This window comes from Geotrypetes seraphini, chromosome 3, assembly GCF_902459505.1.
Source record: "Geotrypetes seraphini chromosome 3, aGeoSer1.1, whole genome shotgun sequence".
Classification (NCBI taxonomy): Eukaryota; Metazoa; Chordata; class Amphibia; order Gymnophiona; family Dermophiidae; genus Geotrypetes; species Geotrypetes seraphini.
In genome coordinates, this window is record NC_047086.1 from 374,667,528 (window position 1) to 374,695,437 (window position 27,910).

Below are 27,910 nucleotides of genomic sequence, written 5' to 3' on the forward strand. Positions count from 1 at the left end.
TGATGCCAGCTAGGATCGGGCCATAGACCCTTCCGGTGTCCTTTGCCTCTCGTAACGTAAGCTTTATGCACAATTTTAAGATGCATCTCATGAAGACCCACGTTGGATGAGGCTTGGACAACTTCCACAAAACAAATAGCTAATTCAGCAGCGGTAACTTCCTTCCCCAATTCAGCCCTGAATCTGCTCCAAAATTCGCGGGGGCTTGAAAGTTTTCCACAACTTGTCCCACCCTAATAGCATATTAGAGATAGGAATAACAGCAAGAAAGGTCCATCAAAGAAGAGAAGGTGGGTAATATATCTCCAGCTGTATGTAACGCAGAGCAGTAACTTCTAAGCTGGAAATAAGGTATCAAAGACCTAGCGAATCATTGCCAACGCTCCCAGCACATTTGAAGCGATGGGACCAACCCAGAACCAAGCTCCACAAACTGTCCCACAAAACGACAGCCCCCCTACTTAACTGTCAGAAAGAAAACATTATCCGACCCTGCAGGAAACATAGGATTATCCACAAATTCCAAAAAAGGCGAGGGGCCGGTAACACCACCCAATGAGCCCCTCCACCATCACCAGGCACTCCGCAAGGGCTTAATCAACGAGGCACAAGATCCAGCCCCGCTCCACAAGATATTAAATGCTGATACCAGGGCAGCCAACACCCGCCAAAAGTCAGTCGGTGCAAACCACGACTCTCCGGAGTACAGTTCATACACCCAGCCCAAATGTGCAGCCATATTATAAAGGTGCAAATCCAGAAGGTTCATGCTACCCCTAGCCCGGTCCCGGACAAGTTTGTGATAATTCACGCCTGTCTAGAACACCAGATGAAAGAGAAGACTGTGCCTTTGTACACCTGTACGTTAGACTGTTTAATCCAAAGGGGTGTCATTTGTAGCAGGTGCAACATTTTGGGCAAAATAACCATCTTAAGAGCGATTCTGCCCAAAAAAGAAATAGGGAAGTCCTGCCACTGCCTACATAACACCTTAATAGAATCTAATTTATCCACAATATTCTGTTGATATACCACCCTAAGGTCAGAATGCAAATATATACCAAGGTACTTTAATGAGCCCTGGGACCACTGCAGTGGAAATGTGGGGTCACCTGTGCCGTACATCCAGAGAACACCGCCAACGCTTCCAATTTGTCAAAATTTATTCTCAAACCAGAGAATGCCCCAAACTGACAAATAGTAGAGATTAACAGGGGCATCCCCCCATTCCACATCCCCCAAGAATATAAGCATATCATCGGCAAAGAGGTTAATTTTAAAATCCTGGGACCCCAGATCAGTGTCCTGCAACGTTTGGTGATGTCGAATCTTTGCCACCAGAGGTTCCATGGAAAGAACAAAAAGCATCGGCAAAAGGGGGCATCCCTGCCTTGGATCCCTGGCAAGAGTGAAAGAGGATGTAAGCTTCCCATTTACCAAAATTTGCACTGTAAGACGGTTATACAAAGAACACGCCCTAGCCAGAAACCCCCCCTTAAAGACCTGGCCTTTGCTCCGGCGCAATAATTTGAGATTCTGCAGCATGGAGAATGCACGGAAGACATTAGCCAAAGGTCCAGGCACAAAACTCACCTGATTTGGGTGAACCAGTAAAGACAGGACCTTTCCCAATCTAGTGGCCATTATAGCAGCAAACAACTTAATAGCCTGGTTTAACAGGGAAATAGGCCGGTAAGAACCTACTAGGCTTGGGGAGGACTACAATATTTGCATGAGTAAGCTCCTGTGGGGGCATTCCCTCAGAGCACAGGGCACTACACAAAGCCTGAAAGGGACCCACCACCTTATTGCACAGCAGCTTATAATACTTGGGGGCCCAACCCATCAGGCCCTGCTGCTTTTGCAAGCTTGAATGCTTTTATAGCCCGTTGAATTTCTAACCCTTGAACAGGAGCATTCAGTAAGTCCCTCTGGCTGTGTCCCAAAGTAGGTAACTGTAACCCCTGGAAAAAGTAAGCCTGTTGTTCCACATCACAACTACCCTGATCATATAATGCTTGGTAAAAGGCAACAAATTGCTGTTGAATGTCCGGCAGTGCTGTCACCACCGACCCATTAGCCACCCGAATGCTAGTGATAGGATGTCTACTTTTTCTCTGTTTAACTAGGGATGCAAACAACTTCCCAACTTTATTACCCATCTATGCAAACAATACTTGTACATCTGTATCTCTCTGAGGGCATTGATCTAGTGATGCAATTCGGCATGCAAGCATCGGTCAGCGCCCTGCCCCTGCTTGTGCAAGTCATCGCTGACAGCTCGCAACCGTTGAGCCAGTTCCAGTAACTTTTGGTCCTGTGCCTTACACTTGCGTGCTGTGTACTCTTTAATTTTACCCCTCAAAACTGCTTTGCTGGCCTCCCAGAAAGTGACATTGGAGACATCAGAAGGTGAATTCTCTGCCAAAAAACAATCCCATTGTTGCCCCAAGTACATACGGAACTCCTTGTCCAGGTACAGAGTGGGGTTCATGCGCCACCCAGTGCGAGTTTTACAAGAGGCCTGCGGGTGACGCATCTCCAGCCAGACCACATGATGGACGGACACCACACTGTCCTCAATGTGAGTCCGTCACACCAGGACAGAAGAGAGGGAGCTATTAATAGATAGTCCAAGCGGCTATAAGCTTTATGGACTGAAGAGTAGTAGGTAAAATCACTCTCATCAGGGTGAAGAGTATGCTAGGCATCCACAAGGCCCAATTGGTACACAACAAAATTCACCCCTTTATCCTCGCACTCCCTCACCCTGGGCTTAGGAGGCTTGCAGTCTTTCAGAGGGTCAGCAGTAATATTGAAGTCCCTACCCAGAACTAGTTGATACTCCGAAAAAGGGGTGAGGGCTGTCACCAATGTAGATAAAATTTGAGAGAGTATACATTGGGGGCATACACTGGACAAAAAACATGGCTTCCCCAGGAATTCCCCAGCCCAGATAACAAAGCGCCCCTCAGGGTCCTGGATAAGTTTGTGCAATACACATGAATGGCTCTTGTGTAAAAGAATAAGAACCCCCCCCTCTACTGTTATAGGAGGTGAAGGCCAGTTCACCCACCCAGTCTCTCTTCAGCTTAGCATGTTCTGATACACTAAGATGGGTCTCCTGCAATAATAATATATTTACGTGCAACTTATTACATTAATGTAGTACCTTTTAGCACTTCACAGAAAATGCAATCCATCTACATTTAAACTGGTGATCTTGATATCACCCAGAATCAAACAATCCCACCGATATTAAGAAATGATACAACTGCAGGCATTGAGCATCAATACCAGCCTCCCAGCTGAGCCAGCATGACACCCGCTTACATTTACAGACATGACCAGCAATCTCCCATCCAGTATGCCTACACTCAGCATGTCGCAAAATGGTGCGAAAGTCACATAGCAGGCCCTCTATGGTGCCAGCAGACAATGAAACGTTTCAGCTCCTCCGCTTTATCCAAAGTAAAAGTTTTATTATCATGAGTCAGTCGAACCCAAGTCGGGTATAGAAAAGCAAATTTAATACCCCGAATGACCAATTGCGAGCAATAAGGTGTGAATGTTCGATGCTGCTCAACTACCTTAGATGAAAAGTCCTGGAATAACAAGAGTTTTGCCCCTTCATATTCTAGAGCTCTGGATTTTTTTAAAAGATCCAAGAGACGTGCTTTGACCGCATAATTGTGTAAGCATGCTAAAACTGGCCGTAGCCTGGTGGTACTGTCACCATTCTGGCGCAATGTACTCTCAACCACCATGGAACCAGCATGATCCGGGAAGCACAAGGCCTGTGGTAACCAGTACTTCACAAATTGAGAAAGGGCAGAATCCTTAATCATCTCAGGGACTCCTACGAGCCGAAGTTTCTTTCTCTGGGCCCGGTTTTCCTGGTCCTCAACTCTTTCTAGTAGCTGGCACACTCGATGTTCAGGAGCGGCAAACCGACCATCCGAAGCCTCCAGCTAGTCCTCATGTGCAGACACGTGTTCTTCCACTTGCTGAAGTTGCACTGCTTGGCCTACATCTTTAATTTCCTCCATGGAGGTGTGCAGCTTAGGAAGCTTATCTAGCAATTGCGACAAATGCAGCATAAACACCAGCAATACTGCATTCGTAGATCGATCTGCTGGCGCTTCAGTCTGTATCCCCGCCATTTTGGTGAGGGAGGCCATGGTGTTCTTTGTAAGTTTAGGAGTCTTCAGTGGCATGTCCCGCGCCCTGGACAGAAAATGCTCCAAATCAGCAGCAAGGTCACCACAATGGCGGTAGTTGCTGGCGACGAATAGAAAAGTTTTTGCACAGGTTAATATCAAGATATAGAGGGTTTCATTGGGGAATCAGAACAGAGCTCTGTGCTCAGATGTCCACTCAAGAAGCCGCCATCATGTGATCCCCCCCCCCGTGTTTCTATATTTCTATGTTAGTTAGCATGAGTTGTTGGTTAAGAAGGTTGAGAGAAAACTGTAGATGCAGAAAAGAGGTAAAAAATCTTGTTACATTCAGGGTCAGAACTTTAAGTAAAAAGTGAAAGTTACAACAAAATCCTTTAATTGTGTATTTTAGGCTTATACTTTTGTTTCAATATTTTCTTAGAACATATCCAGCACAAGAAACACTAACAGAACCTCACCAGCTTACTGCCACCTTAAGTTGTGTAATTGGTATAGCTCGTAGTCTGGTATCAGGTGGAAAATGGTTTCCTGAAGGTCCAACGCACATGCTACCTCTATTAATGAGAGCTTTGCCTGGTGTGGATCCAAATGATTTTAGCAAATGCATGGTGAGTACTTAAGTATCTGTCCTTAAATAACCAATAGAAGTTTGAAATTGGAAATTCTATATTTTAGCTTAATTTGAAAATTACTGGACAGAATATTTTAGGGTATGAAATAAATGCTTTTAGCTGGTATTAAATGTTTTGAAAAGTTAAATTGATGATTGGGTCTCAGCTTACACCTAATAGTTTTTTCCTTCATATGAGGCATTCCATGTTAATGCTATACATTTTGCCTAGTAAAGTAAATAATATGAAAGCTCTTTGCTTTTACTTACACCTCTGTTCTTGCCTACATTTCAAATAGACGCAGTTGCTAAACTAATTGCAGCAAGGAAATCTCCCTGCCATGACAGGAAAACCCCAGCCTCATGAACATTCCCGGCAGGAGGGATGCCTAATCCTTCCTGCCGCCACCCAGAAACAATCCCTGGCAGGAGGGATGCTTAGTCCCTCTTGCCAGCACCCTCACAACATCTCCAGTAGGAGGGATTGTTTTGGGGTGGTGGCAGGAGTGACTGGGCATTCTTTCTGCTGGGGATGTTTGGGGGGGGGGGGAGAGGTTGCAACAGGAGGGATTGGGCATCCCTCCTGCTGGGGATTTTTGTGGGGGTGGGGTTTCCCTGCCACAGCCACTGAGCTGATCGTAGCAGGCAGATTCCCTTGCCGCGATCAGCTCAGCAGCAATGTAATTCTCTAACCAGTGCCTGTGACATGGGCACCAGTGATAGAATTAGGCAGGTTAGGCGGTGTTAGGCATTTGGACAGATGCGATTCTTTATAGGACACCGGTGTGCGATTCTCAGCTGTCACTTAGGTGGCTGCTGAGACCAGCATCCTATATAGAATCAGCCTTTTACTCATCAATGTGCACTGTTTATAGTGTGTCTATTGAGCAATAAATAGGGTGTGCTATCGAAGATACTGGAAAAAAATTGACATTTCCTAAGTTTCAAATAAATGCACATATCTAATAAAAAAACCCTGTTAACTTTAACTAGCTCATTGATGCTTATCAGTCCTTGTATTTATTAGGAAATGCTTCACTAGTGTAATAAGCATTTTGACTATAAATGTGTCAAAATGGGTGATAAAAATGATTTTTTTTTTTACTGTGTTTATGGGATATCTTTAACCTTGGGATAAATTCTACCTGTTATTCATTTTTTTAAACTTTAATAGTTTATACAGGTAGATTGGGGGGGAGCATATGATCTTGCAGTTTTTGTCTTGATTTTGATGAGCTTCTAGTTGGAGTAAAATAATCTTTCATTTCTCTAGGAGGTGCACTTTTTATTTATATTAATGGATTATGGTATATGGCAGCCCTGTAGTTAAGCTGTGATAGTGTTTATAGTTTCTTTGGTTTGTCATGGTGAGGGTAATTTTGTAAAGTATTTCGAGTTTCAATGGCATTTGATATACTGCCTTCAAATTACTCTTCAGAGAAGGAAATGCATCAAATCATTGGGATGAGAAATAAAGAAGTAAATCCAGAGCAGGCCATCTGACAGGTGCCAAAATGGTAGGGTCTAAAGCTATAGAATTTTACATTGGTAAATCTACAAACAAACAAGTATGTGTGGCGACAGGAAGGCGTGGACTTGTATGTGACCTGTGTGTTGATACTCCTGAGGGCAGAGTGTGGGCAGAGTTTTGAAATGTTTGTATAGTTCATAGAATATTCACATGTGTGCTACTCCAAAACCAGAACAGTTTAGCTGCAATCTCTGCACGTTTCATGTGTATTTATAAAGATGCACAAACAGAAGAAAGACAAGGTGGATGCAACCAAAAATGGGCCTTTATTAAATTGTACAAACGTTAAGAGTCCCAACAAGGATCCCTGTTTCGGCGCTACTAAATAACACCTTCCTTAGCGTTTGTACTATATACAAGTGTCCCCTGAGGAAGGCGTTATTTAGTAGCGCCAAAACAGGGATCCTTGTTGGGATTCTAACGTTTGTACAATTTAATAAAGACCCATTTTTGGTTGCATCCACCTTGTCTTTCTCCTGTTTGTGCATCTTTATCCCAAGACAAAGGGTTCTTCTCTTGTACCTGCTCTATTTATAAAGAGACATAGCCACCTATGTCTATTTCTAAAGCAGTTCTAAAATAGATGCCTGCCTACCTTTCCTACTTCCAGAATATGTAGTGCAGGAGTGCCCAATACGTTGATTGCGATCGACCGGTAGCTCAGGAAGGCAACGTGAGTCGATCGCGGAGCCCATCCCGGGCTCTGTGATAGACTAGTGTTGCCGTCCTGATCTACCGGGCCGATCATCCTTCCTCGGTGTTTTCCCTAGGGCCTTTTAGCTGCTGCCGCCGCTGCTGAGCATTAAAAAAAAATACCGGCTTGGAGATTTCAGCCCGTAGCGAACTTATGCTCCGGGCTCTAAAGTGTGCGTGCCGGGGTGGGGGGAGGGGGGAGAAGGGAAGCCGGCACGCACATGTTGAGAGCCCTGAAGCAAGCGTTCACTACGGGCTAAGGCGGAAGACATGTTAGTGAAGCATTTCCTCTTCTTGCTGCCGGGTCCTGCCTACTTTCTGTTTCCACGAAGGCAGGACCCGGCAGCATTTCCCCCAACAGCTCGATCGCGATGCTGGTCGGCCGAAGCAGGGAGAGGTTGGGGCGTCGTCGGCTTTCGGGCCTGTTATTGGTGGCGGTTTGGGTCCTGGTCCCCGATGGCAGTTTGGGTCCTGGTCCCCGATGGCAGTGGCTTGGGGGAAGGCAGGGAGAAAGAAAGAAAAAGGGCAGGCAGGGAGACAGAAGGAAAGAAGAGAAACAGAAAAAAAAGAAAGGGAGGCAGAGAGAAAGAAAGGGCAGGGAGAAAGGAAGAAAAAGTTGGGGGAGGGAATGAGGTTCTGGAGGAGAGGCAGCAAACAGGCTGAAAGAAGGGAAGAAAGATTGGATGCACAGTCATAGGAAGAAAGTGCACCAAAGACTCATGAAATCACCAGTCAACAAGGTAGGAAAAATGATTTGATTTTAAATTTAGTGATCAAAATGTGTCTGAATTTATATCTGCTGTCTATATTTTACACTGTGGTCCCCTTTTACTAAACTGCAATAGTGGTTTTTAGTACAGGGAGCCTATGAGCGTCGAGAGCAGCACTGGGCTTTCAGCGCAGCTCCCTGCGGTAAAAACTGCTATCGTGGTTTAGTAAAAAGGGAGGGGGTATATTTGTCTATTTTTGTATGGTTGTTACTGAGGTGATAGTGCATAGAGTCATCTGCTTTGCCCTCTTTGAAAAACCCTGGAATAGGAATGATAATTAACATTTTCTATGCGTACAATGTGCTTTGTGTTTTTTTAAAATTTTATTGTTGGTAGATCATTTTGACTTGGTCATTTTAAAAGTAGCTCGCAAGCCCAAAAAGTGTGGGCACCCCTGATGTAGTGTATATAGTGTGAGCAAAATGTTATTTTCCTTTCCAAAACAGATCACATTCCAATTCATTGCTACATTTTCCACTCTGGTGCCTTTAGTAGATTGTTCATCTGTGCTACAAGAAAGGAATGACCTCCCTGAGGTAAGTCTGTATTATTAAACACATATAGCTAAAAGAGCATATTTTTTTCATTCAACAAATGAGTGCACATAAAACAATACATTTGTACAAGAACAGCATTGAAAAGCACTTTGATACAAATACATTTGTTACTCTGAGTTTTTAGTATTTTATTTTTAAATCAGATTTAGATAATCTTTTGCTTATGTATAAACTAAACTAAACTAAACCTTGGGTTTATATACAGCACCATCTCCACGAATGCGGAGCTCAGCACGGTTTACAGGAAGAAAGATGAGAGAGGAACTACAGTGGAGAGATTAAAGAGTTAGGTGTAAAGGGGGAAGGTGAGAGGCCTAAGAGGGGGGAAGTGTTACAGTTTTGAGAATAGCCAGGTTTTTAGGTGTTTGCGGAAGAGTTGGAGGGAGCTTGAGGTTCGGAGAGGGGAGGTGAGGTTATTCCAGATCTCAGTGATTCTAAAGGGGAGGGATGACCCAAGTTTGCCTACATGGGAAATACCTTTTATGGAAGGGAAGGATAGTTTAAAAATTTGGGAGGATCTGGAGGAAGTAGGGGTTGGGGAGTTCCAGGATAGAGGGATAACGGCAGGAAGGATGCCATGTAGGATCTTGTAGGCCATTTGAAGTGGATCCTGGGGATTACTGGGAGCCAATGGAGCTTAGACAGGAGTGGTGAGACGTGATCAAATTTGCTTTTCGCGAAAACAAGCTTAGCTGCGGCGTTCTGAATCCGCTGAAGTCTGTGGAGGCTTTTCTTGGTTAGGCTGAGGTAGATAGAATTGCAATAATCCAATCTGGAGAGGATGATGGATTGTACTAGGACTGCGAAGTGTTTTTGGTTTGAATATTTTTTCATAGGCAGAATGCAATAGTTTAAAAATAAAACTGTTAGTCATGGCTTTTTGTTTACTGGGGGTATCTTAGGTGGAGAGAGAGTTGTGCTCAGCTACTGCAGAATTTGAAGATTTTGTACTACAGTTTATAGACAGGTGAGTTTATTATGAATGTGAAATGTTATATAAGGTATATGAAATTGTTTAGCTTGTTTATTGATTTACATGTGTGTGTTTTTTAAAAAAATATTACTATTTGTGCAGATGTTTTGCACTCATAGAAAGCAGCTCGCTTGAGCAAACAAGAGAAGAGACAGAAACAGAAAAGATGACGCACTTGGAGAGTTTAGTGGAGTTGGGCCTCTCCTCCACATTTAGTACAATCCTCACCCAGTGTTCAATAGAAATATTCAAGGTAAAAAACTTCATTGTGAAGATTTTGTGTTTAAGAGGCTTATCCTTCTCATCTTCAACTTTGCAAGATACCATTCGAAATGTTTTTCAGCTTATGTACTTCCAAGCAATTAACTTGAGTCTGTTAGCATACTGGCCAGCTCTTCAGCTGGTTTGCTCTGCAATCTTGTACAATTGATCCCTTGTTTGCTGGCAGCTGATTGGAGCATGCATACTGTTCTCTTGCCTGTGGAGTATATGGTTAAAGGAATGTACCCATTTGGATGCTAGGCCAGGTAGTTATGAAGAGAAATAAAGCACCAAAATATAAAATCAGACTGTAGGAAATGAACTTATTTAATATCCATGACTAGTTCTAAGTTTGTGTACATGAAGAAATGAGTACTAAGCTCTGCTGATTTATCTAGCTTAAATATTTAATACTGTATGGATTCTTACAACCATTGGAATGCTTAATTTTCCTGCAGCAGATCATATTCAGCACATTTCCTAGTTATTTTGACACATTTGCTGTTGAAATATGACAGGATTTTTATTTAAAGTAATCTTTCATTAAATTGAAAATCATTTTTTTTTAATAAATAAGAAAATATTTTCCTCATTAGTAATTATTTTCTGAGTACCCTTCTCCCTCTGTATCCACAGGGGTTAGGGGCAGAGCCGGCCCGCAAATATTAAAAAAACCGCGAATAATATTTGGGTCGATTCTGCCCCTAACCCCCGCTTCACCCTGGCTATTTTAAGCCCTGTAATCCCCCCCCCTAAAGCCTTATCTATAACAAACATAACAGATATTTTTTGTTCCCCAAGGTACTTCTTTAACTTTGCAAAAGATCAGAAGCAAATTTGTGCAGTAATAAATTTGAACAACTTATGACAAGGATGGATTTAAAAAGTATTACACTTCCCCCTCTGAATCCATGGTTGCAGCATTGGCGGATTTAGTTATTTGCGGTTTTAAACCCAAAAACCCATTAAAATTTTCTGGGCTATTTTAAGCCCTGTAAGCTCCTCCCTTTAAGCCTTACCTGGTGGTCTAGTAGGTTTTCGGAGCAAGAGCGATCTACCCACGCTCCTGCCCCGTGCAGATCGCTCACAGGAAATGGCTGCCTTGAGCTTACTTATTATTTCGAGCCATTTCCTGTGAGCAATCTGCACTGGCCAGGAGCATGGGAAGATTGCTCCTGCCCCGAAAACCCGCTAGACCACCAGGTAAGGCTTAAGGGGGGGGGGGGCTTATAGGGCTTAAAATAGCCCACAAAATTTAAATGGGTTTTTGGGTTTAAAACCGCGAATAACCGAATCCGCTGATGCTGAAACCATGAATTCGGAGGGGGAAGTGTAATACTTTTAAAATCCATCCTTGTCATAAGCTGTTCAAATTTATTACTGCACAAATTTGCTTCTGATCTTTTACAAAGTTAAAGTTCCTTGATGAACAAAAAATATCTGTTATGTTTGTTATATTTATTTATAAATATTTCAACAGCATCCCCTCTCCAAGGTTCAGTTAGGGCAGTAAGTTTGTGCTAATCAGAATTCTGTATAGTAGAGAATAGTTTTCCTGTTTTAATGGCATATTATTCTAATTGATAAATCTGGAAATGTTCTACTCTAAGGTTGCCCTGGATAAGGTTTATAACTTTGCTGTTTCAAACATATTTGAAACCAGAGTTTCGGGTCGAATGGTTGCTGACATGTGTCGAGCTGCAGTAAAGGTGAGAAAGTATTAATTTTCTCATTTGACTTTTATCAGTTTTAATGGTGCTACAATTAAAAAAAACAAACCAAACTTATTCAGGCAAATAATAAATATTCACCTTGGTCACTCTTGAACTTTGAAATGATGACTTGCACATTTAAAGTTATGTTTTTTTCATCAGCACTGTCTGTCCAAGTAATACTGCTGAAAATTCACATATAGGTTACATGCATAAGAACATAACAATAGCCATACTAGATCAGACCAATGGTCCATCTATCTCAGTATCCTGTTTCTAACAGTGGCCAATCCAGGTCACAAGTATATGGCAGAAACTCAGTAGCAACTTTCCATTCTACTGATCCAAGGGCAATCAGTGGCTTCACCCAGGTCTATCTCAATGCAGACTATGAACTTTTCTTCCAGGAACTTAGCCAAACTTTTTTTAAACTCAGACGTACTACCCGTTGTTACCTTATCTCTGGCAATGAGCTCTAGAGCTTAACTGTTCTTTGAATTAAAAAATATTTCCTTAATCTGATTGAGGACTTGAGTAGAAATTTATGCTTATATTTGATATTCTTTTATATATGCTTTCATTTGTATTAATTTCTTGCTGAATTTCCTTTCTGTACAAGTTTTATGCTTGATTATATTGAAAAAATTCAATAAATATTAAATTAAAAAAAAAAAAAAATTTCCTTTAATTTGTTTTAAATGTATTTCCATGTAATTTCATTTGAGTGCCACCTAGTCTTTGTACTTTTTGAAAGACAAATAATTGGTTCACTTTTACCCATTCTAACCACTCAGGAATTTGTTGTTCATATCTCCCTCAGCCATCTTTTTTTCCAAGCTGAAGAGCACTATCCTCTTTAGCCTTTCCTCATATGAGAGGAGTTCCATCCCCTTTATCATTTTAGTTGCTTTTTTTTTTTAACCTTTAGTTCCGCTATATATTTTTTGAGATGTGACTTCCAGAACTGAGCACAATACTGAAGATGTCACACCATGGAGCAATATTGAGGTATTATAATCTTCTTGGTTTATTTATCATCCTTTTCCTAATAATTCCTAGCATCCTGTTTGGGTTTTTGGCCGCCAGTGCACACTGGGCAGAAGATTTCAGTGTAGTGACTACAATTACATCAGATATTTTTCTGACTCCTAAGGTAAAACCCTAGCATCAGGTAACTGTGATGTGCATTATTCTTCCTGATGTGTATCGCTTTGCATTTGTCCACATCAAATTTCATCTGCCATTTGGATGCCCAGTCTTCAATTTCATAATGTCTTTTTCACAGTTCGCATGTGTTTTTGAATAGTTTTTGTCTCATCTGCAAACTTAATTACCTCACTTTTTGTTCCAGTTTCTATATAATTTATGTGTATATTAAATAACACCAGTTCCAGTACAAAACACTGTGGCACTCCACTATTTATCCTCCTCCATTGAGGAAAATGGCCATTTGACTCTATCCTCTGTTTTCTGTCCAATAACCAATTCCTAATCCACACATGCCATGAATTTTTAATTTTCTCAGGGAGTTTCTCTTGAGGAACTATGCCAGAAGCTTTCTGAAAATCTGTATTCACTACATCAACCGCGTCACTTTTATCCACATGTTTAGTCATGCATTCAAAGAAATGGGACAGATTGTTGATGCAAGACTTCTCTTGGCTGAACCAATGCAAAGAATTCATTAGCCTCTCTGCTATGACCTTATCTGTCCTTCTGGAATAAGCTCCCTCTTTTCCAGAATGTTGCCCATTTCCTAACAAATCTAAAACTCTCAACCACACATTGAGACTTCAGAGCTCTGCCTATCTTTGGGTCCTGCTTGTGAATAATTCTGAACTTATTGGCAGGCTGACCTCTTATGGTAGCATTACAGTACTACACTTAAGAGACTGAATGGCCATTTTGAAGCCAATATTCACTGAGCCAGGAGCATATCGGGATTGCTCTGCCCCCTTCCCCCAAATACCTAGCAGAGAGAACACTGGTAAGTTGTATAGGGCTTTGGGGGATGGGGGTAGTGAATAGGTAGTTGTAACAGGACCACCTGGAGGACAACCACAAGAAAGGAATAGATGACACAGCAGCGGGACCTGGAAATAGCAGAGGGAACGCACAGGAAGAGGAGTCCAGTGCAAGCCGGGATGAGGAAAGATGGAAATGCACCGAGGACACGGACCTGTGGTTAGAGAGATAGAAGTACACTGAGGACACTGACCTGTGGCTAGAGAGGCTTGAGAAGACAGAGATAGCAGCAATCATCGGGGGGGACTCCATTATCTGACAAGTCGACAGCCACATAGCGGGAGGAAGACAGGATCAGTGAGCTGCCTACCAGGAGCCAAGGTGGAAGATATAGTGAGCCGCATCAACAGGATCATCAACAGTGCAGAAGGGGCGGAAGAGGGGGGGTGGAGATACGGCAGTGGTGATCCACTTTGGGACAAACGACGTGAGCAACAGGAACTACAGCAGGGAAACACTGAAAGACCAGTTCCAGATGCTAGGAAGGAAGCTGAAGACCAGAACGTTGAGGGTAGCGTTCTCGGAGAGCTTGCTGGTACCCAGGGCCGATGGGAAGAGGCAGATGGAACTGCAAGTAGTCAACGCATGGATGAGGCGCTGGTGTGAGGAAGAAGGATTTCACTTTGTGCGCAACTGGACGACGTTCTGGGGGAAGAGCAAGCTATACAGGAAGGATGGACTCCACCTCAGCAGAGACGGAACGAGGCTACTTGCAAGCAACATCAAGCGAGAAATCGAGAAGTTTTTAAACTAAGAAGAAGGGGAAAGCTGACAGTCGATCAAGAGTTGATGATTCGGGAAACGGTATACCCAGAGGATACCATGCAAGAAGATTGCAGGGAAGACTTACCGGAACATAGGCAAGATAGAAATCCCGACGGATCGAAAGGGACGGAAGTGAGGGAGACAAAAGGGGGAAGGAAATGCAAGAAAGTAACAGGCCGCAAACTTAAGTGTATGTACTCAAACGCAAGGAGCTAAGGAATAAGATGGGAGAATTGGAAACTAAGGCACAAAAAGATAACCTAGACATCATCGGCATCACAGAAATATGATGGAACGAGGACAACATCTGGGACACTGTGCTACCGGGATACAAGTTATACCACAGAGACAGATTAGGACAAAAAGGTGGGGGTATTGCCCTATATATAAAATAGGAAATTGAATCTACCAGAGAGAACATGGCGGAAACAATAAGGTGGAGTGTCTATGGGCCAAAATACCGTGAACAAATGGAACGGATACGAAGATCGGCATCTACTACCGACCTCCAGGGCAATCCGAAGAGACTAATGGAGAAATGATGGACAAGATTAAACACGAATGCAAGGGAGGTAACACAGTTATCATGGGCTTCTTCAATTATCTGGGGATAGATTGGAACTTAGGCAACACCAGCTGCAGTAGGACGATCAAGTTCCTGGATGCTGTAGGTGATTGCTTCCTGGAACAACTTGTCAAGGAAAATACTAGAGGAAATGCAATTCTGGACTTAATTCTAAATGGATTACGAGGACCGGCACAAGGACCGGCACAAGGTGATTGAGGCCAGCAGCGTGCCTGATTTTAAGGCCAAATGGGATCGGCACATGGGATCTATTCACTGGGCAAAGGTAGGGGAGGGACATTAAGGTGGGCAGACTAGATGGGCCGTGGGCCCTTATCTGCCGTCTATTTCTATGTTTCTAAGGTATAGAAGTAGAAGGGATGCTGGGAAACAGTGATCACAATATGATCCACTTCAACCTAGACACAGGGAGAAAAAAATCAATCCAGAACGACAGTCACGGCACTGAACTTCCGAAAAGGGAACTATGAAAGGATGAAAGTCATGGTAAGGAAGAATATTAGTAAGATGATAAGCACTGTAAATATGCTAGAGCAAGTATGGTCCCTTTTGAAGGACACAGTCACCGAGGCGCAAAATCTATATATACCGCATATCAACAAGGGTTCCAAGAGAAAAAAGAACAAGGAACCGGCTTGGCTCACTGTAGCAGTGAAGAAAGCTATCAGAGACAAGAAGACTTCGTTTAAGGAATGGAAAAAGACGAAAACTGGAAAAAGCACATACTCAAAGCAAGTGCCATAAGTTGGTGAGAGGGGCCAAAATAGCCAAGGAGGCAAAAAATTTTAAGCCGTTCTTTTGATATATTAAGGGGAAACGACCCGCGAAGGAAGCAGTGGGGCCGTTATATGACCATGGAATAAAGGGAGTATTAAAGGAGGCCAAAGCCATCGCTGACAAATTGAACACAATTTTTGCATCTGTATTTACCGAAGAGGATATATCCAATATACACAGGAAATGAAGACGGGAAACTGACAAGGTCGACGGTCAGTCTAGAAGAGGTATGCAGGCAGATTGATAGGCTTAAAAATGATAAATCTCCGGGACCGGACAGCATCCACCCAAGGGTAATCAAAGAACTGAAAGGGGTTATAGCTGAACTGTTTCAACTAATAGCCAATCTGTCGATCAAATCAGGAAGGATTCTGGAAGACTGGAAAGTGACAAATGTTATGCCGATCTTCAAGAAAGGTTCGAGGGGAGATCCGGGAAACTACAGACCAGTGAGTCTGACTGGTAAAATGAAAGATGGTAGAGGCGCTAATAAAGGACCACATCATTGATCACTTTGACGGACACAATCTGATGAGGACCAGTCAGCACAGCTTCAGCAAAGGAAGATCTTGCTTAACAAACTTAGTGCACTTCTTCGAGGGAGTAAACAGGCAGATAGACAAGGGTGACCCGGTCGACAGTGTATATCTGGATTTTCAGAAGGCGTTCGACAAGGTCTCACATGAACATCTACTTTGAAAAATTGTGAGCCATGGAATCGAGGGTGATATACTCATGTGGATTAAAAACTGATTGGCGGATAGGAAACAGAGAGTGGGGGTAAATGGACAATACTCGGATTGGAAAAGCATCACGAGTGGAGTGCCGCAGGATTCAGTGCTCGGGCCCGTGCTCTTCAACATATTTATAAATTGCTTGGAAATTGATACGATGAGTGAGGTGATTAAATTTGCGGACGATACAAAGTTGTTAAGAACATAAGAATCGCCGCTGCTGGGTCAGACCAGTGATCCATTGTGCCCAGCAGTTTGTACACATGGCAGCCCTTGGTTTTAAGACCAGTGCCCTAACCGAGTCTACCTTTACCTGCGTACTTTCTGGTTCAGCAGGAGCTTGTCTAACTTTATCTTGAATCCCTGGAGGGTGTTTTCTCCTATAACAGTCTCCGGAAGAGCATTCCAGTTTTCCACCACTTTCTGGGTGAAGAAGAACTTCCTTACGTTTGTACAAAATCTATCTCCTTTTAACTTTTAGAGAGTGTCCTCTCGTTCTCTCTACCTTAGAGAGGGTGAACAACTTGTCTCTATCAACTAAGTCTATTCCCTTCATTATTTTGAATGTTTCGATCTTGTTCCCTCTCAGTCTCCGCTTTTCAAGGGAGAAGAGGCCCAGTTTCTCTAATCTCTCACTGTACTGCAGCTCCTCCAGCCCTTTAACCATTTTAGTTGCTCTTTTCTGGACCCTTTCGAGTAGTACCGTGTCTTTCTTCATGTACGGCGACCAGTGCTGGATGCAGTATTCTAGGTGGGGGGCATACCATGGCCCGGTACAGCGGCATGATAATCTTCCCCAATATGCTCGTGGTCCCCTTCTTAATCATTCCTAGCATTCTGTTCACCCTTTTCGCTGCCGACGTGCATTGCGCTGATAGCTTCATTGACTTGTCGACCAGTACTGCCAGGTGTCTTTCCTGGGGAGTCTCTCTGAGTATCGCACCAGACATCCTGTATTCATGAATAAGATTTTTGTTACTGACATGCATCACCTTACACTTATCTACGTTAAACCTCATTTGCCATGTGGCGACCCATTTTTCGAACGTGTTTATGTCACATTGCAGGTCTTCACAATCCTTCTGCATCTTCACCACTCTGAATATCTTCGTATCATCTGCAAATTTAATTACTTTACTCATCATACCAGTTTCCAGGTCATTTATAAATAGGTTGAAGAGCACAGACCCAAGCAGAGTAGTGAGGACACAGAAAGATTACGAAGACCTACAACAAGACATAAACGCACTTGAGGAATGGGCTGTGAAATGGCAAATGAGGTTCAACGTGGATAAGTGCAAGGTATGCATGTTGGTAACAAAAATCATATACATGAATACAGGATGTCTGGTGCTGTACTCAGAGAGAGCCCCCAGGAAAGAGACTTAGGAGTACTTGTAGACAAGTCAATGAAGCTGTCCGCCCAATGCGCAGCAGTGGTGTAAAGGGCGAACAGAATGCTAGGAATTATTAAGAAGGGGATCACAAACAGATCAGAGAAGATTATTATGCTGCTGTACCGGGCCATGGCGCGCTCCCACCTGGAATACTACGTCCAACACTGGTCGCTGTACATGAAAAAGGACATAGTACTACTCGAAAGGGTCCAGAGAAGAGCGACAAAAATGGTTAAGGGACTGGAGGAGTTGCTGTACAGTAAGAGGCTAGAGAAACTGGGCCTCTTCTTCCTTGAAAAGAGGAGACTGAGAGGGAACATGATCGAAACATTCAAGATATTGAAGGGAGTAGACTTAGTAGAGAAAGAGAGATTGTTCACCCTCTCCGAGGTGGAGAGAACAAGAGGGCACTCTCTAAAGTTAAAAGGGGATAGATTCCGTACAAAGGTAAGGAAGTTCTTCACCCAGAGAGTGGTAGAAATCTGGAACGCTCTTCCGGAGGCTGTTATAGGGGAAAGCACCCTCCAGGGATTCAAGAAAAGATTAGATAAGTTCCTTCTGAACCAGAACGTAAGCAGATAAGGCTAGACTCAGTTAGGGCACTGATCTTTGACCTAAGGGCCACCATGTGTGCGGACTGCTTGGCACGAGGGACCACTGGTCTGACCCAGCAGCGGTAATTTTTATGTTCTTAGGGGATTGGGATGGGGAGGGAGTTAGCTGAAAAAATGATTGAGAGGGATTGGGGAGAGGTTTTCTATCTAGCACTGGCTCCTTTAATTTGTTCCCTAGAAACATTAGAATATGCCTAGAAAAGAGGCTGACTGATACCAGGCTTTTTAGCTTTAGACAAAACCAAATCTGTGGCTGAAATTTGCTGATTTGTTTTGGCCTATGCTGGCCAAGTCCTGCCTCCTGAACTGCACCTACTCCTATCCCCTGTGAACAGACAGAGCCACAAAACGGCCCTCCTACCTCCTCACCCCGCAGGCCCATCTTAACCCCTTGTGGTCTAATTGGGGCAGGAGCGATCCCCATTCCTTCTGCACCTGCTGTTTCCACCATCAAAATGGTTGCCAAGATCTTCAGCTGCAGTCTTACCATATTGCTGCTGAAGATCTCGGTAGATAGTAAGAGTGAACGATTGGAGATCACTCCTGCTCCTTTTAGGCCAGTAGACCACCAGGGCTCTTAAGGTAGGCCAGGGGGTAGAAGGAAGGCAGCTGTCGTTTTAGTTGAGGGAAGGGACCAAGTGGACAGCAGTTTTGGTTTGGGGTGGGGTGTTCACTTTCAGCTGAAAATGCATCTGCATTTTTTGCTCCAAAACCGAAATTTGATGGGCCTCCACCTTAAGGGCCTCTAATATGAAAAGATTCTTTCCATGAATTTACATGGTGACACAGTGCATATAATAATGAGCTGCTTTGTATTTCTTTCTTAGCTAATCTGCATTGTGATACATAATTGTGTGTTGAGCAAATAATGCACAATTTTGCCAATTAATATGCTTTTCCCTTATTGGGCAGCTATTAAAATAGTTAGGTTGTCTTCATCATAAAACTTGTGGGAATGGTTTTAAAGATCTCAATATGTATACTTGGAAATAAAGCCTGGAGAGGGGAGATGCGCTAGAGATGTTTAAATACCTCCATGGCATAAATGCACGAGAAGCGAGTCTCTTTCAACTGAAATGGTGCTCTTAATTGAGGGGATATAGGATGAAGGTAAAAGGATGGTGAATGTGTGGAATGCCCTCTGGTGGAGGTGTTAGAGATGAAGACTATCTAAATTTAAGAAAGTTTGGGAGAAGTAGACACTGGTCTCCTTATCTCAAGAAAGATATAGTGACGCTAGAAATGGTTCAAAGAAGAGCGACCAAGATGATAAAGGGAACTGAACTCTTTTCGTATGAGGAAATACTAAAAATGTTAGGGTTCTTCAGTTTGGAAAAGAGATGGCTGAGGGAGAGATATGATTGGAGTCTACAAAATCCTGAGTGGAGTAGAACGGGTACAAGTGGCTCGATTTTTCACTCTGTCAACAATTACAAAGATTAGGGGATACTTGATGAAGTTACAAGGATATACTTTTAAAACAAAGAGGAGAAAATATTTTTTCACTCAGAGAATAGTTAAGCTCTGGAAGGTATTGCCAGAGGTTGTGGTAAGAGCGGATAGCGTAGCTGGTTTTAAGAAGGGTTTGGACAATTTCCTGAAGTAAAAGTCCATAGTCTGCTGTTGAGAAAGACGTGGGGCAAGCCATTGCTTGCCCTGGATCGGTAGCAGGGAATATTGCTTCTCTTTGGGCTTTGGCCAGGTACTAGTGACCTGGATTGGCTACCGTGAGAACGGGCTACTTGGCTTGATGGACCTTTGTTCTGACCCAGTAAAGCTATTCTTATGTCTTCCCTCTAAGCTGAGTGGGAGTCGTCCATCTACAGTCCTGCCAGTGGGTGGTGCTGTTTCACTATCACATTTTCAATAGTGAGGGGCAGGTAAGCTCTACAGGACTTCAGGGAACTTACCTGTTTCTAGAGTTTGAAATCACAATATTGAAGCATTGCCCTCCAAAGCAGCTGGAGGACTCCTACTCAGCTTACCCATTTCTTTACCTTTAGCTGTTAATATCTGATGAAAATTGAGAATTTTTTTTTAACAAAAATATCACAGTTTGAAGCTATATGCTAATGCATCAGTGCTCTCATGTCATCCTTTTCTTTTGTTGAGTGCTATAATTATCTAATAGTTGTAGCAATCCCAAAAATCTTAGGCCTTACTTAGCCTGAGCTAGGAAGAACACATGGTATTTGCCTCTCAGAGCATTGGTTGATGGAACATTTATCTATTTTATATTTATTTTATATATGTGTATGTGTGTGTAAATCTATATATCTATCTATATCTATAATAATAAAACGCTAAGCACGCATGCGCACTCTAATGCCATGTTGTCTGATCTGTAGTTCCGAGGCCGGCAGAGTGCGCATGCGCGCTTACCACGCATCTCTCTGTCTCGCAGCGGGCTTGCCGGCTCCGGCCAGCCAAAGTTCATTTTTTTGTTCAAAGCCCCGCCGTGGCTCTTCTATCGAATCTCACCAGAGGAGACGTAGCGTCGGCTTTGAACTAAAAAATGAACTTTGGCTGGCCGGAGCCAGCAAGCCCGCTGCGAGACAGAGACATGGCTCCCTTACTGCTCCCCCTTCCCGCAGTCTCAACTACAAACCTGCCGATTCCAGCAGCGTATGCAGCACTCTACACACGCTGCTTCGGGGCCTTCTACTGCCCTGATTTGCTCTGCCGTGTCATCAGGGACGTGCCAGAGTAAATCAGGGCAGTAGAAAGCCCCAAAGTGTGTGTAGAGTGCTGCACACGCTGCTGGAATCGACAGATTTGTCAGGACCGCGGGAAGGGAAGCAGGGGGTAGCGGTAAGGGAGCCGGCCAGACCGCGGGAAGAGAAAGGGGAGGTAGGGGAAACGCTGCTGCTGCACAGGGAAGTGGTGTGGGGGGAGGGAAATGGAGGAGTAGGGAATGCTGCTGCTGTGGCTGCTGCACAGGGAAATGGAGGGGGAGGAAATACTGCTGTGGCTGCTGCACAGGGAAGTGGGAGGAGAGAAATGCTGCTGCATAGGAGGCAGGGAGAGAGACAGATAGATAGAAAGAAAGACAGACAGCGGGAGGAAGGGAGACAGAAAGAAAAGAAAAAAGACACAGGGGCAAGGAGAGACACAGAAAGACAGACAAAGGGGGCCAGGGAGAGAGACAGACAGAAAGAAAGACAGCGGGAGGGAAAGAGAGAGACAGAAATAAAGACAGACAGACATATATTCTAGCACCCGCTAATGTAACGGGCTAAAATACTAGTAGATGTCTGTCTGGTTTTTTTTCTTTGTCTCTCTCTCTTCTTGGACGCTGTCTGTCTGTCTTTCTTTCTGTCTCTGTCTCCCTGGCTCCCTAACTGCTTGTATTTTTCTGTTGCGCCATGCGTGCCTGTCTCTCCGTGGCCTCCTTCCTATGTCCATAGTGTCCTTAGTGCCCTATTGTCTCCGTCCTTTGTCTTTAGTGCCCCCTTCCCATGTCCTTAGTGCCCCCAGTGTCTCCTTCCCGTGTCCTTAGTGCCCCCAGTGCCTCTGTCCTGTGTCCTTAGTGCCCTCAGTGCCTCCTATGTCCTTAGTGCCCTCTGTGCCCCTTCCTATGTCCTTAGTAGCCCCCTAGTGCTTCCTTCCCATGTCCTTAGTACCTCCAGTGCCTCTGTCCTGTGCCATAGTGCCCCCAGTGCCTCTGTCCTGTGTCCTTAGTACCCCATTGTCTGTGTCCTTAGTGCCCCCAGTGTCTGCTTCCCGTGTCCTTAGTGTCCCCAGTGCATCCTATGTCCTTAGTGCCCTTGGTGCCCCTTCCTATGTCCTTAGTGGCCCCCAGTGCATCCTTCCTATGAGTTTGTCCCACCCCCACCCTCTGAAGCCAGCCTGCCTCCCTCCCATCCCCCTTTGCATTATAACCCTTGAGAAGCATGTTTCCATCTCCCCCCCCCCCACTACCGCCGCCATGCAGCCGACCCCATTGACCCTCCCATTGCGAGTCGACCGACGGGCCTTCCGGCTACGGCAGCGTCCACAGTGCTCTGGGCACATTGCTTCCCGGCCTTCTGCATCCCTGATTTCCTCTTCTGCATTTCTGATAATGTCATCAGGGACGTAGCAGAGGAAATCAGGCAGTGGAGGGCCGCGAGGCAGCATTTTTGGAGTGCTGCAGACGCTGCTGGAGGCTTGAGGTTTGTTGTCTCGCGGTGGGAGGGTCACCGGTTGGGGGGGCGATGACGATTATATGGGAGCTTCTGAGGGGATCAGGGCAGGGTCGAGGGCACCATCGTGTACTGGAAAACAGAACACTAGGCGCACATGCGCACTCCTACTTGCCAGGGACCTACTGATCATGGAACGCGTAAGTAGGAGTGCGCATGTGCGCTTAGGATTTTATTATTATAGATACATACATACATACACACACACACACACACATATATATTCACACATACATATACTGTGTGTGTGTGTGTGTGTGTGTATATATATATATATATATATTTCTTGTATTTATAGACCACTTATAGCCTAAGTGGTTTATATTCAGTTACTCAAGTATTTCTCCTTATCTGTCCCAGTGGGCTCACAATCTAACTAACGTACCTGGGGCAATGAAGTGTTAGTGACTTGCCCAAGGTCACAAGGAGCACTACTGAGCTTGAACCTGCAACTTTAGGGTGCTGAAGCTCTAACCGCTGTCTAATTTTATATTTTTATTATTTTTTTCAGTGTCGCCCTGTGGAGTCATTGAAGCTCTTTCTGCCTCATTGTTGTGGTGTTATAACTCATCTTACAAGCAGTAAGCTTTGAAGACTTCTCTTTTTATTACTGAAGTTTAACACCACCCCCTTTCTTTCCGGCTGCGGCGGTAAAAGCTCCGATGCTCATAGAATTCCTGTGAGTGTCAGAATTTTACCACTGCAGCTGGCAACAAAAAATGCTAACAGCTTCATAAAAAGGGGTGGGGGTTATTTTTTTATGTATTGATTTTTTAAAATTTTATTTATGGTTCTCAACATTTGCATTTCTTCTTCAAAATGCCTTTTGGTGTTAGTAATAAAAAAAGGATAGAAATGAAGTATAAATATCTAAAGTACTCAGAATCATTTTTTTTGTAAGCAGTAGGGCTAACTTTTACTTCTCTGCCATATAGATGATGATATCTTGAATGAAGAAGAGTTGGATAAGGAGTTACTCTGGAATCTTCAGCTTTTGTCAGAGGTATTATAAATTATCATAAGCTAATTCCCTCCTCTAGTGTGTAGATTAAAATTTGAAATGACTGTGGTTGCAGTACTCTCTGGACTAGAGCTTTCTGCCTTACTTCATATGAGTAGGTAATGGCAGTTATCAAAGATCCATTAAGGTTTGCTATAAATAGGTCAGGAGATGGTTAGACTGAATGTGCTTTACGCCCTTTATCTGCTGACATATTCTGGTTTTCTCTTTTCTCTAGGCTAGTTAGGCTCTATTAAAATAAAGCAGAAGATAGATCTGTTTACCTCTTCCCAATCACAAATTGCCTCAATACTGTTCCAGGCAGTATTCTCCTCGATGTCTGGAAGCTGATCCTTTTCTTCTGAATTGTAAACTATAAATCACTGGCTTTTTTTCCAACCGGGTATTAGAAATATTAATCACAAATACTAAGAACCCAGTGTGCATTAATATTCATTAATTTTTCCTTTTTTTATTTTTAGACCTTTTTTTGCAGAATCTTCAGTAAGCTCCCAATCCTTTTGTGGGTTATTCAAACTAGGACAACGAGCCATTTTCTTCACCGGAACCATTTTTTAACAATTATTTGTACAAAAACGCTTATTTGTGTAAAAACACTTATTCTAGAAAAATATTTATAAGAAAAAGTGACTTATCTTATGATTTTAAGTCAAGGGAGCTCCTTCACCGACATGACATGTTTCAAATAATTTTCTTCAGGGTCGAGACTCCCAGCATGAAATTCTAAAGATAAAAGAATTTTTTATTAATTATAAAATCCCACCGGCATAGGTAAGGCCACGTAGACTGCATTGGTTAGATTGTCTATTCATAAAAAGATAGTAGATATAATAAGCCAACGCAGAAATGTCTAAAGAACAAACAAACAAAAACTTATCCAAGTTGTTCATATATTGCGTTACATTAGATTTCATTGAGGACTGATGGCATCTGATGTCAGATCCAGTCTTTTAAACTAGTGGAACAGCTAATTCTGGCAGTATCGGGTTGGCAGGAACACTGCAATGCAAAACCATTCATATACGAAAAAACATCTTAACAGCAAAAATTATTTGACAGAAAAATTTGACCAATCTAGAAAAAAAAACCCTCAGCAAAAGGATATTATAATGCACAGCAGAGAGAAAGTTAATAGACAAGGGGACATCCAGTTAATTTCTTCATTGCTAACCCCTAAATACATCACAGACCTCTTCTCATTCCCAACCAACAGACACGAAAGAAAAACACACCTGAAATTTGTCTCCCCACCGGCCAGAGGATGCAAATATAAAAGATATCATCAACAACTGCTATCGTATCAAGCAGCAACATGGGGTAAAGACCTAGAAAAACTAATTGCACACACGAACAATTATGGAGAATTTAGGAAACACCTAAAAACTTACCTGTTCCTGAAATACCTAGACAACGAACCAGGCCATCAACCCCCCTTGTAACATCATCATATACCAGAACTTGTAAAATGTTAACCCTAACCCTACACACAAACTGTTGGTACTATTATTAATGATGACATTATCAGATGCACACTGTTATTCTCTTCAATTCGTTGTATCTACAGCTCTATTCATTGTATCTACAGCTATTATTTATTGTATTTACAGTTTCTATTTAATGTAAACCGCCTAGAAGTCGCAAGATTGCTGGCGGTATATAAGAATAAAGTTATTATTATTATTATTATTATTAAGTCCCTCAGGTACAAGGGCTTTTAGGAAAAAATCAATCTCTGTTCTTTAACATTTAAAGCTTTTTGGTAATTGCCTCCATCCCTCCCAACGATAACTGAATCAATTGCCCTCCATTTTATATCATGAACAGTGTGCCCCATCCTTTTCCAGTGGTTCACTATCCGGGCAGTATCCATATCTGTATTAACCCTGGATTTGTGCTCTGTGAGGCGTACTTTGATAGATCTACTAGTATGTCCCACATAGATCATATTGCACAGGCATTGAATGATAGACACTACATTGGTAGTTGTACAGGAGGTATTGACATTAGTATAAATTTGTTCACTCGTCTTAGGGTGTTTCCTTGCCTCTCCTGTCATAGATGATGAGCACCATTGACATTGGCCACACATACCATGGTAGCCACGATGTTTCTGACTGAGGAGATTTCAGAAGTTCGCCTATATTACGGTTCCTCTGGTAGGCAAAACTTGGATAATCCTGAAATCCATCTAACAATTGCATGGCATGCCAATGGTTGATGATTATCTGTTTGATCTTCATAGAGAGGGGGGGTGAGAATTTTTGAACATAAATCTAGAATAAGTGTTTTTACACAAAAAATTGTTAAAAATGGATCCGGTGAAGAAAATGGCTTTTGTTGTCCTAGTTTGAATAACCCACAAAAGGATTGGGAGCCTACTAAGGATTCCGCGCAAAAAAAAAAGTCTAAAAATTAAAAAAGGAAAAATTAATGAATATTAATGCACACTGGGTTCTTGGTATTTGTGATTAATATTTCTTCTGAATTGGACAGACAAGTTTCTATGGGCATTTCCTTCAATCACTCATTCTCAAGACATTAATAAAACTGAAAACAGAGTCAGCCACTATGATTCTGATAGTTCCTCGGTGGCCCAGACAACCTTGGTACTTCCTTTTTCTTCAGGTGAGTGCCAAAGATCAAATTCCCTTGGAAATCTTTCCATCTCTGCTCACTCAGAGTCAAGGATCTCTTTTACATCCCAATCTGAAATCACTACACCTCACAGCTTGGTACCTCTCGACCTGACTTCAGCAGATCCTAATCTGTCTGATGCTGTACAAGCCATTATAGCTGTTTCTAGAAAACTTTCTACTCGGCAATGTTATCAACAGAAGTGGACACGTTTCAATAATGTGATGTATTCTCTACCAACAAAATGCTCCATCTTCATCTCTATCATCAGTGTTGGATTATCTTCTCCATCTTTCCAATTCTGTAGATTAATTTAAAAAATATTATCTAATATAATAAAATGATAGGCCGCGCATGCGCACTAAAAAAAAAACATGTTCCCTGATCCGTCGCGAAAATACGAGTGCGCATGCGCACCCACGGCTCTCTCGCGCTTATGCTCAAGCCACCACTATGGCTCCTCTAACGAACCGCACCAGGATTGAGAGAGGAGCTGCAGCGGCGGCTTTCAACAACAAAAAAAAATTACACAGCTGGGGGTAGCCGCGAGGTTGCGGCGGCCTTCCTCAGCCCCGACTCTCACTGCATGGAGCCGCGATGACGGGTTTGAAAAAAAAAAAAAAAAGGGAGCCGTTAGCCTTTCAGCAGCTCCCTCTTAATTTTAGGTAAGTCGGCGGCTTTCAATTTAAACACGGGCGGGTGGCCCGCAGACAGAAGGCTGCCAAAGCCAAAACGAAGCTTCCCGGGGGGGAGGAGGGGGGAGGACGGCACTGCGAGGAGGGAGTGGGAGCAGGCCGCAGAGGCTGTCGGTGCCTGCAGGCCGCGCGGCTTTAGGCAGATGTCGGCATGGGAAGAAGTGCTGATGGACCGGGGTGGGGGGGGGACCAAAAAAGGAAGTGAGGCCTACTGCTGGACAGGGGAAAAAGAAAATAGATACTGTTGGACAGGGGAAGAGGTGCTGATGGACGGGGGGGGGGGGCAAATAAAAGGAAGGGAGGCCTACTGCTGGACAGGGGAAACAGAAAACAGGTACTGCTGGACAGGGGAAGAGGTGCTGATGGACGGGTGGGGGGCAAATAAAAGGAAGGGAGGCCTACTGCTGGACAGGGGAAACAGAAAAGAGGTACTGCTGGACAGGGGAAGAGGTGCTGATGGAGGGGGGGGCAAAAAAAGGAAGGGAAGCCTACTGCTGGACAGGGGAAGAGGTGCTGATGGAGGGGGGGGCAAAAAAAGGAAGGGAGGTCTACTGCTGGACAGGGGAAACAGAAAACAGGTACTGCTGGACAGGGGAAGAGGTGCTGATGGACAGGTGGGGGGGGGCAAATAAAAGGAAGGGAGGCCTACTGGAGAGGGGAAACAGAAAAGAGGTACTGCTGGACAGGGGAAGAGGTGCTGATGGGGGGCAAAAAAAGGAAGGGAAGCCTACTGCTGGACAGGGGAAACAGAAAAGAGGTACTGCTGGACAGGGGAACAGGTGCTGATGGAGGGGGGAGCAAAAAAAGGAAGGGAGGCCTACTGCTGGACAGGGGAAAAAGAAAATAGATACTGCTGGACAGGGGAAGAGGTGCTGATGGACGGGTGGGGGGGGCAAAAAAAGGAAGGGAGGCCTACTGCTGGACAGGGGAAACAGAAAAGAGGTACTGCTGGACAGGGGAAGAGGTGCTGATGGACGGGGGGGGGGGGAAGGAACGGAGGACTAATGCTGGACAGGGGGAGCAGGAAACAGGTACTGCGTGGTGGACAGCCGAGGAAAAAGAAAGACAGAAAGAAAGAAATACAGAAACAGGCTAAGGAGAGAGAGAGAGAGAAAGAAAAATACACACACACACACACATATTCTAGCACCCGTTAATGTAACGGGCTTAAAGACTAGTTTGTAATATAA

At 43.6% G+C, this 27,910-nt stretch overlaps 1 protein-coding gene across 3 annotated transcripts in view; it reads left to right on the forward strand.

The window, feature by feature from the left end:
- The window catches only part of PSME4 (proteasome activator subunit 4), a 418,332-nt gene that overhangs the window by 169,013 nt on the left and 221,409 nt on the right, over nucleotides 1-27,910 (forward strand). For all 3 annotated transcript variants that reach the window (XM_033936116.1, XM_033936117.1, XM_033936118.1), the window contains 7 exons: nucleotides 4,603-4,789; nucleotides 8,232-8,321; nucleotides 9,245-9,309; nucleotides 9,418-9,568; nucleotides 11,187-11,285; nucleotides 22,882-22,951; nucleotides 23,306-23,373. In XM_033936116.1, coding sequence (XP_033792007.1) covers nucleotides 4,603-4,789; nucleotides 8,232-8,321; nucleotides 9,245-9,309; nucleotides 9,418-9,568; nucleotides 11,187-11,285; nucleotides 22,882-22,951; nucleotides 23,306-23,373 — 730 coding nt within the window. The remainder of the gene's footprint in view (nucleotides 1-4,602; nucleotides 4,790-8,231; nucleotides 8,322-9,244; nucleotides 9,310-9,417; nucleotides 9,569-11,186; nucleotides 11,286-22,881; nucleotides 22,952-23,305; nucleotides 23,374-27,910) is intronic.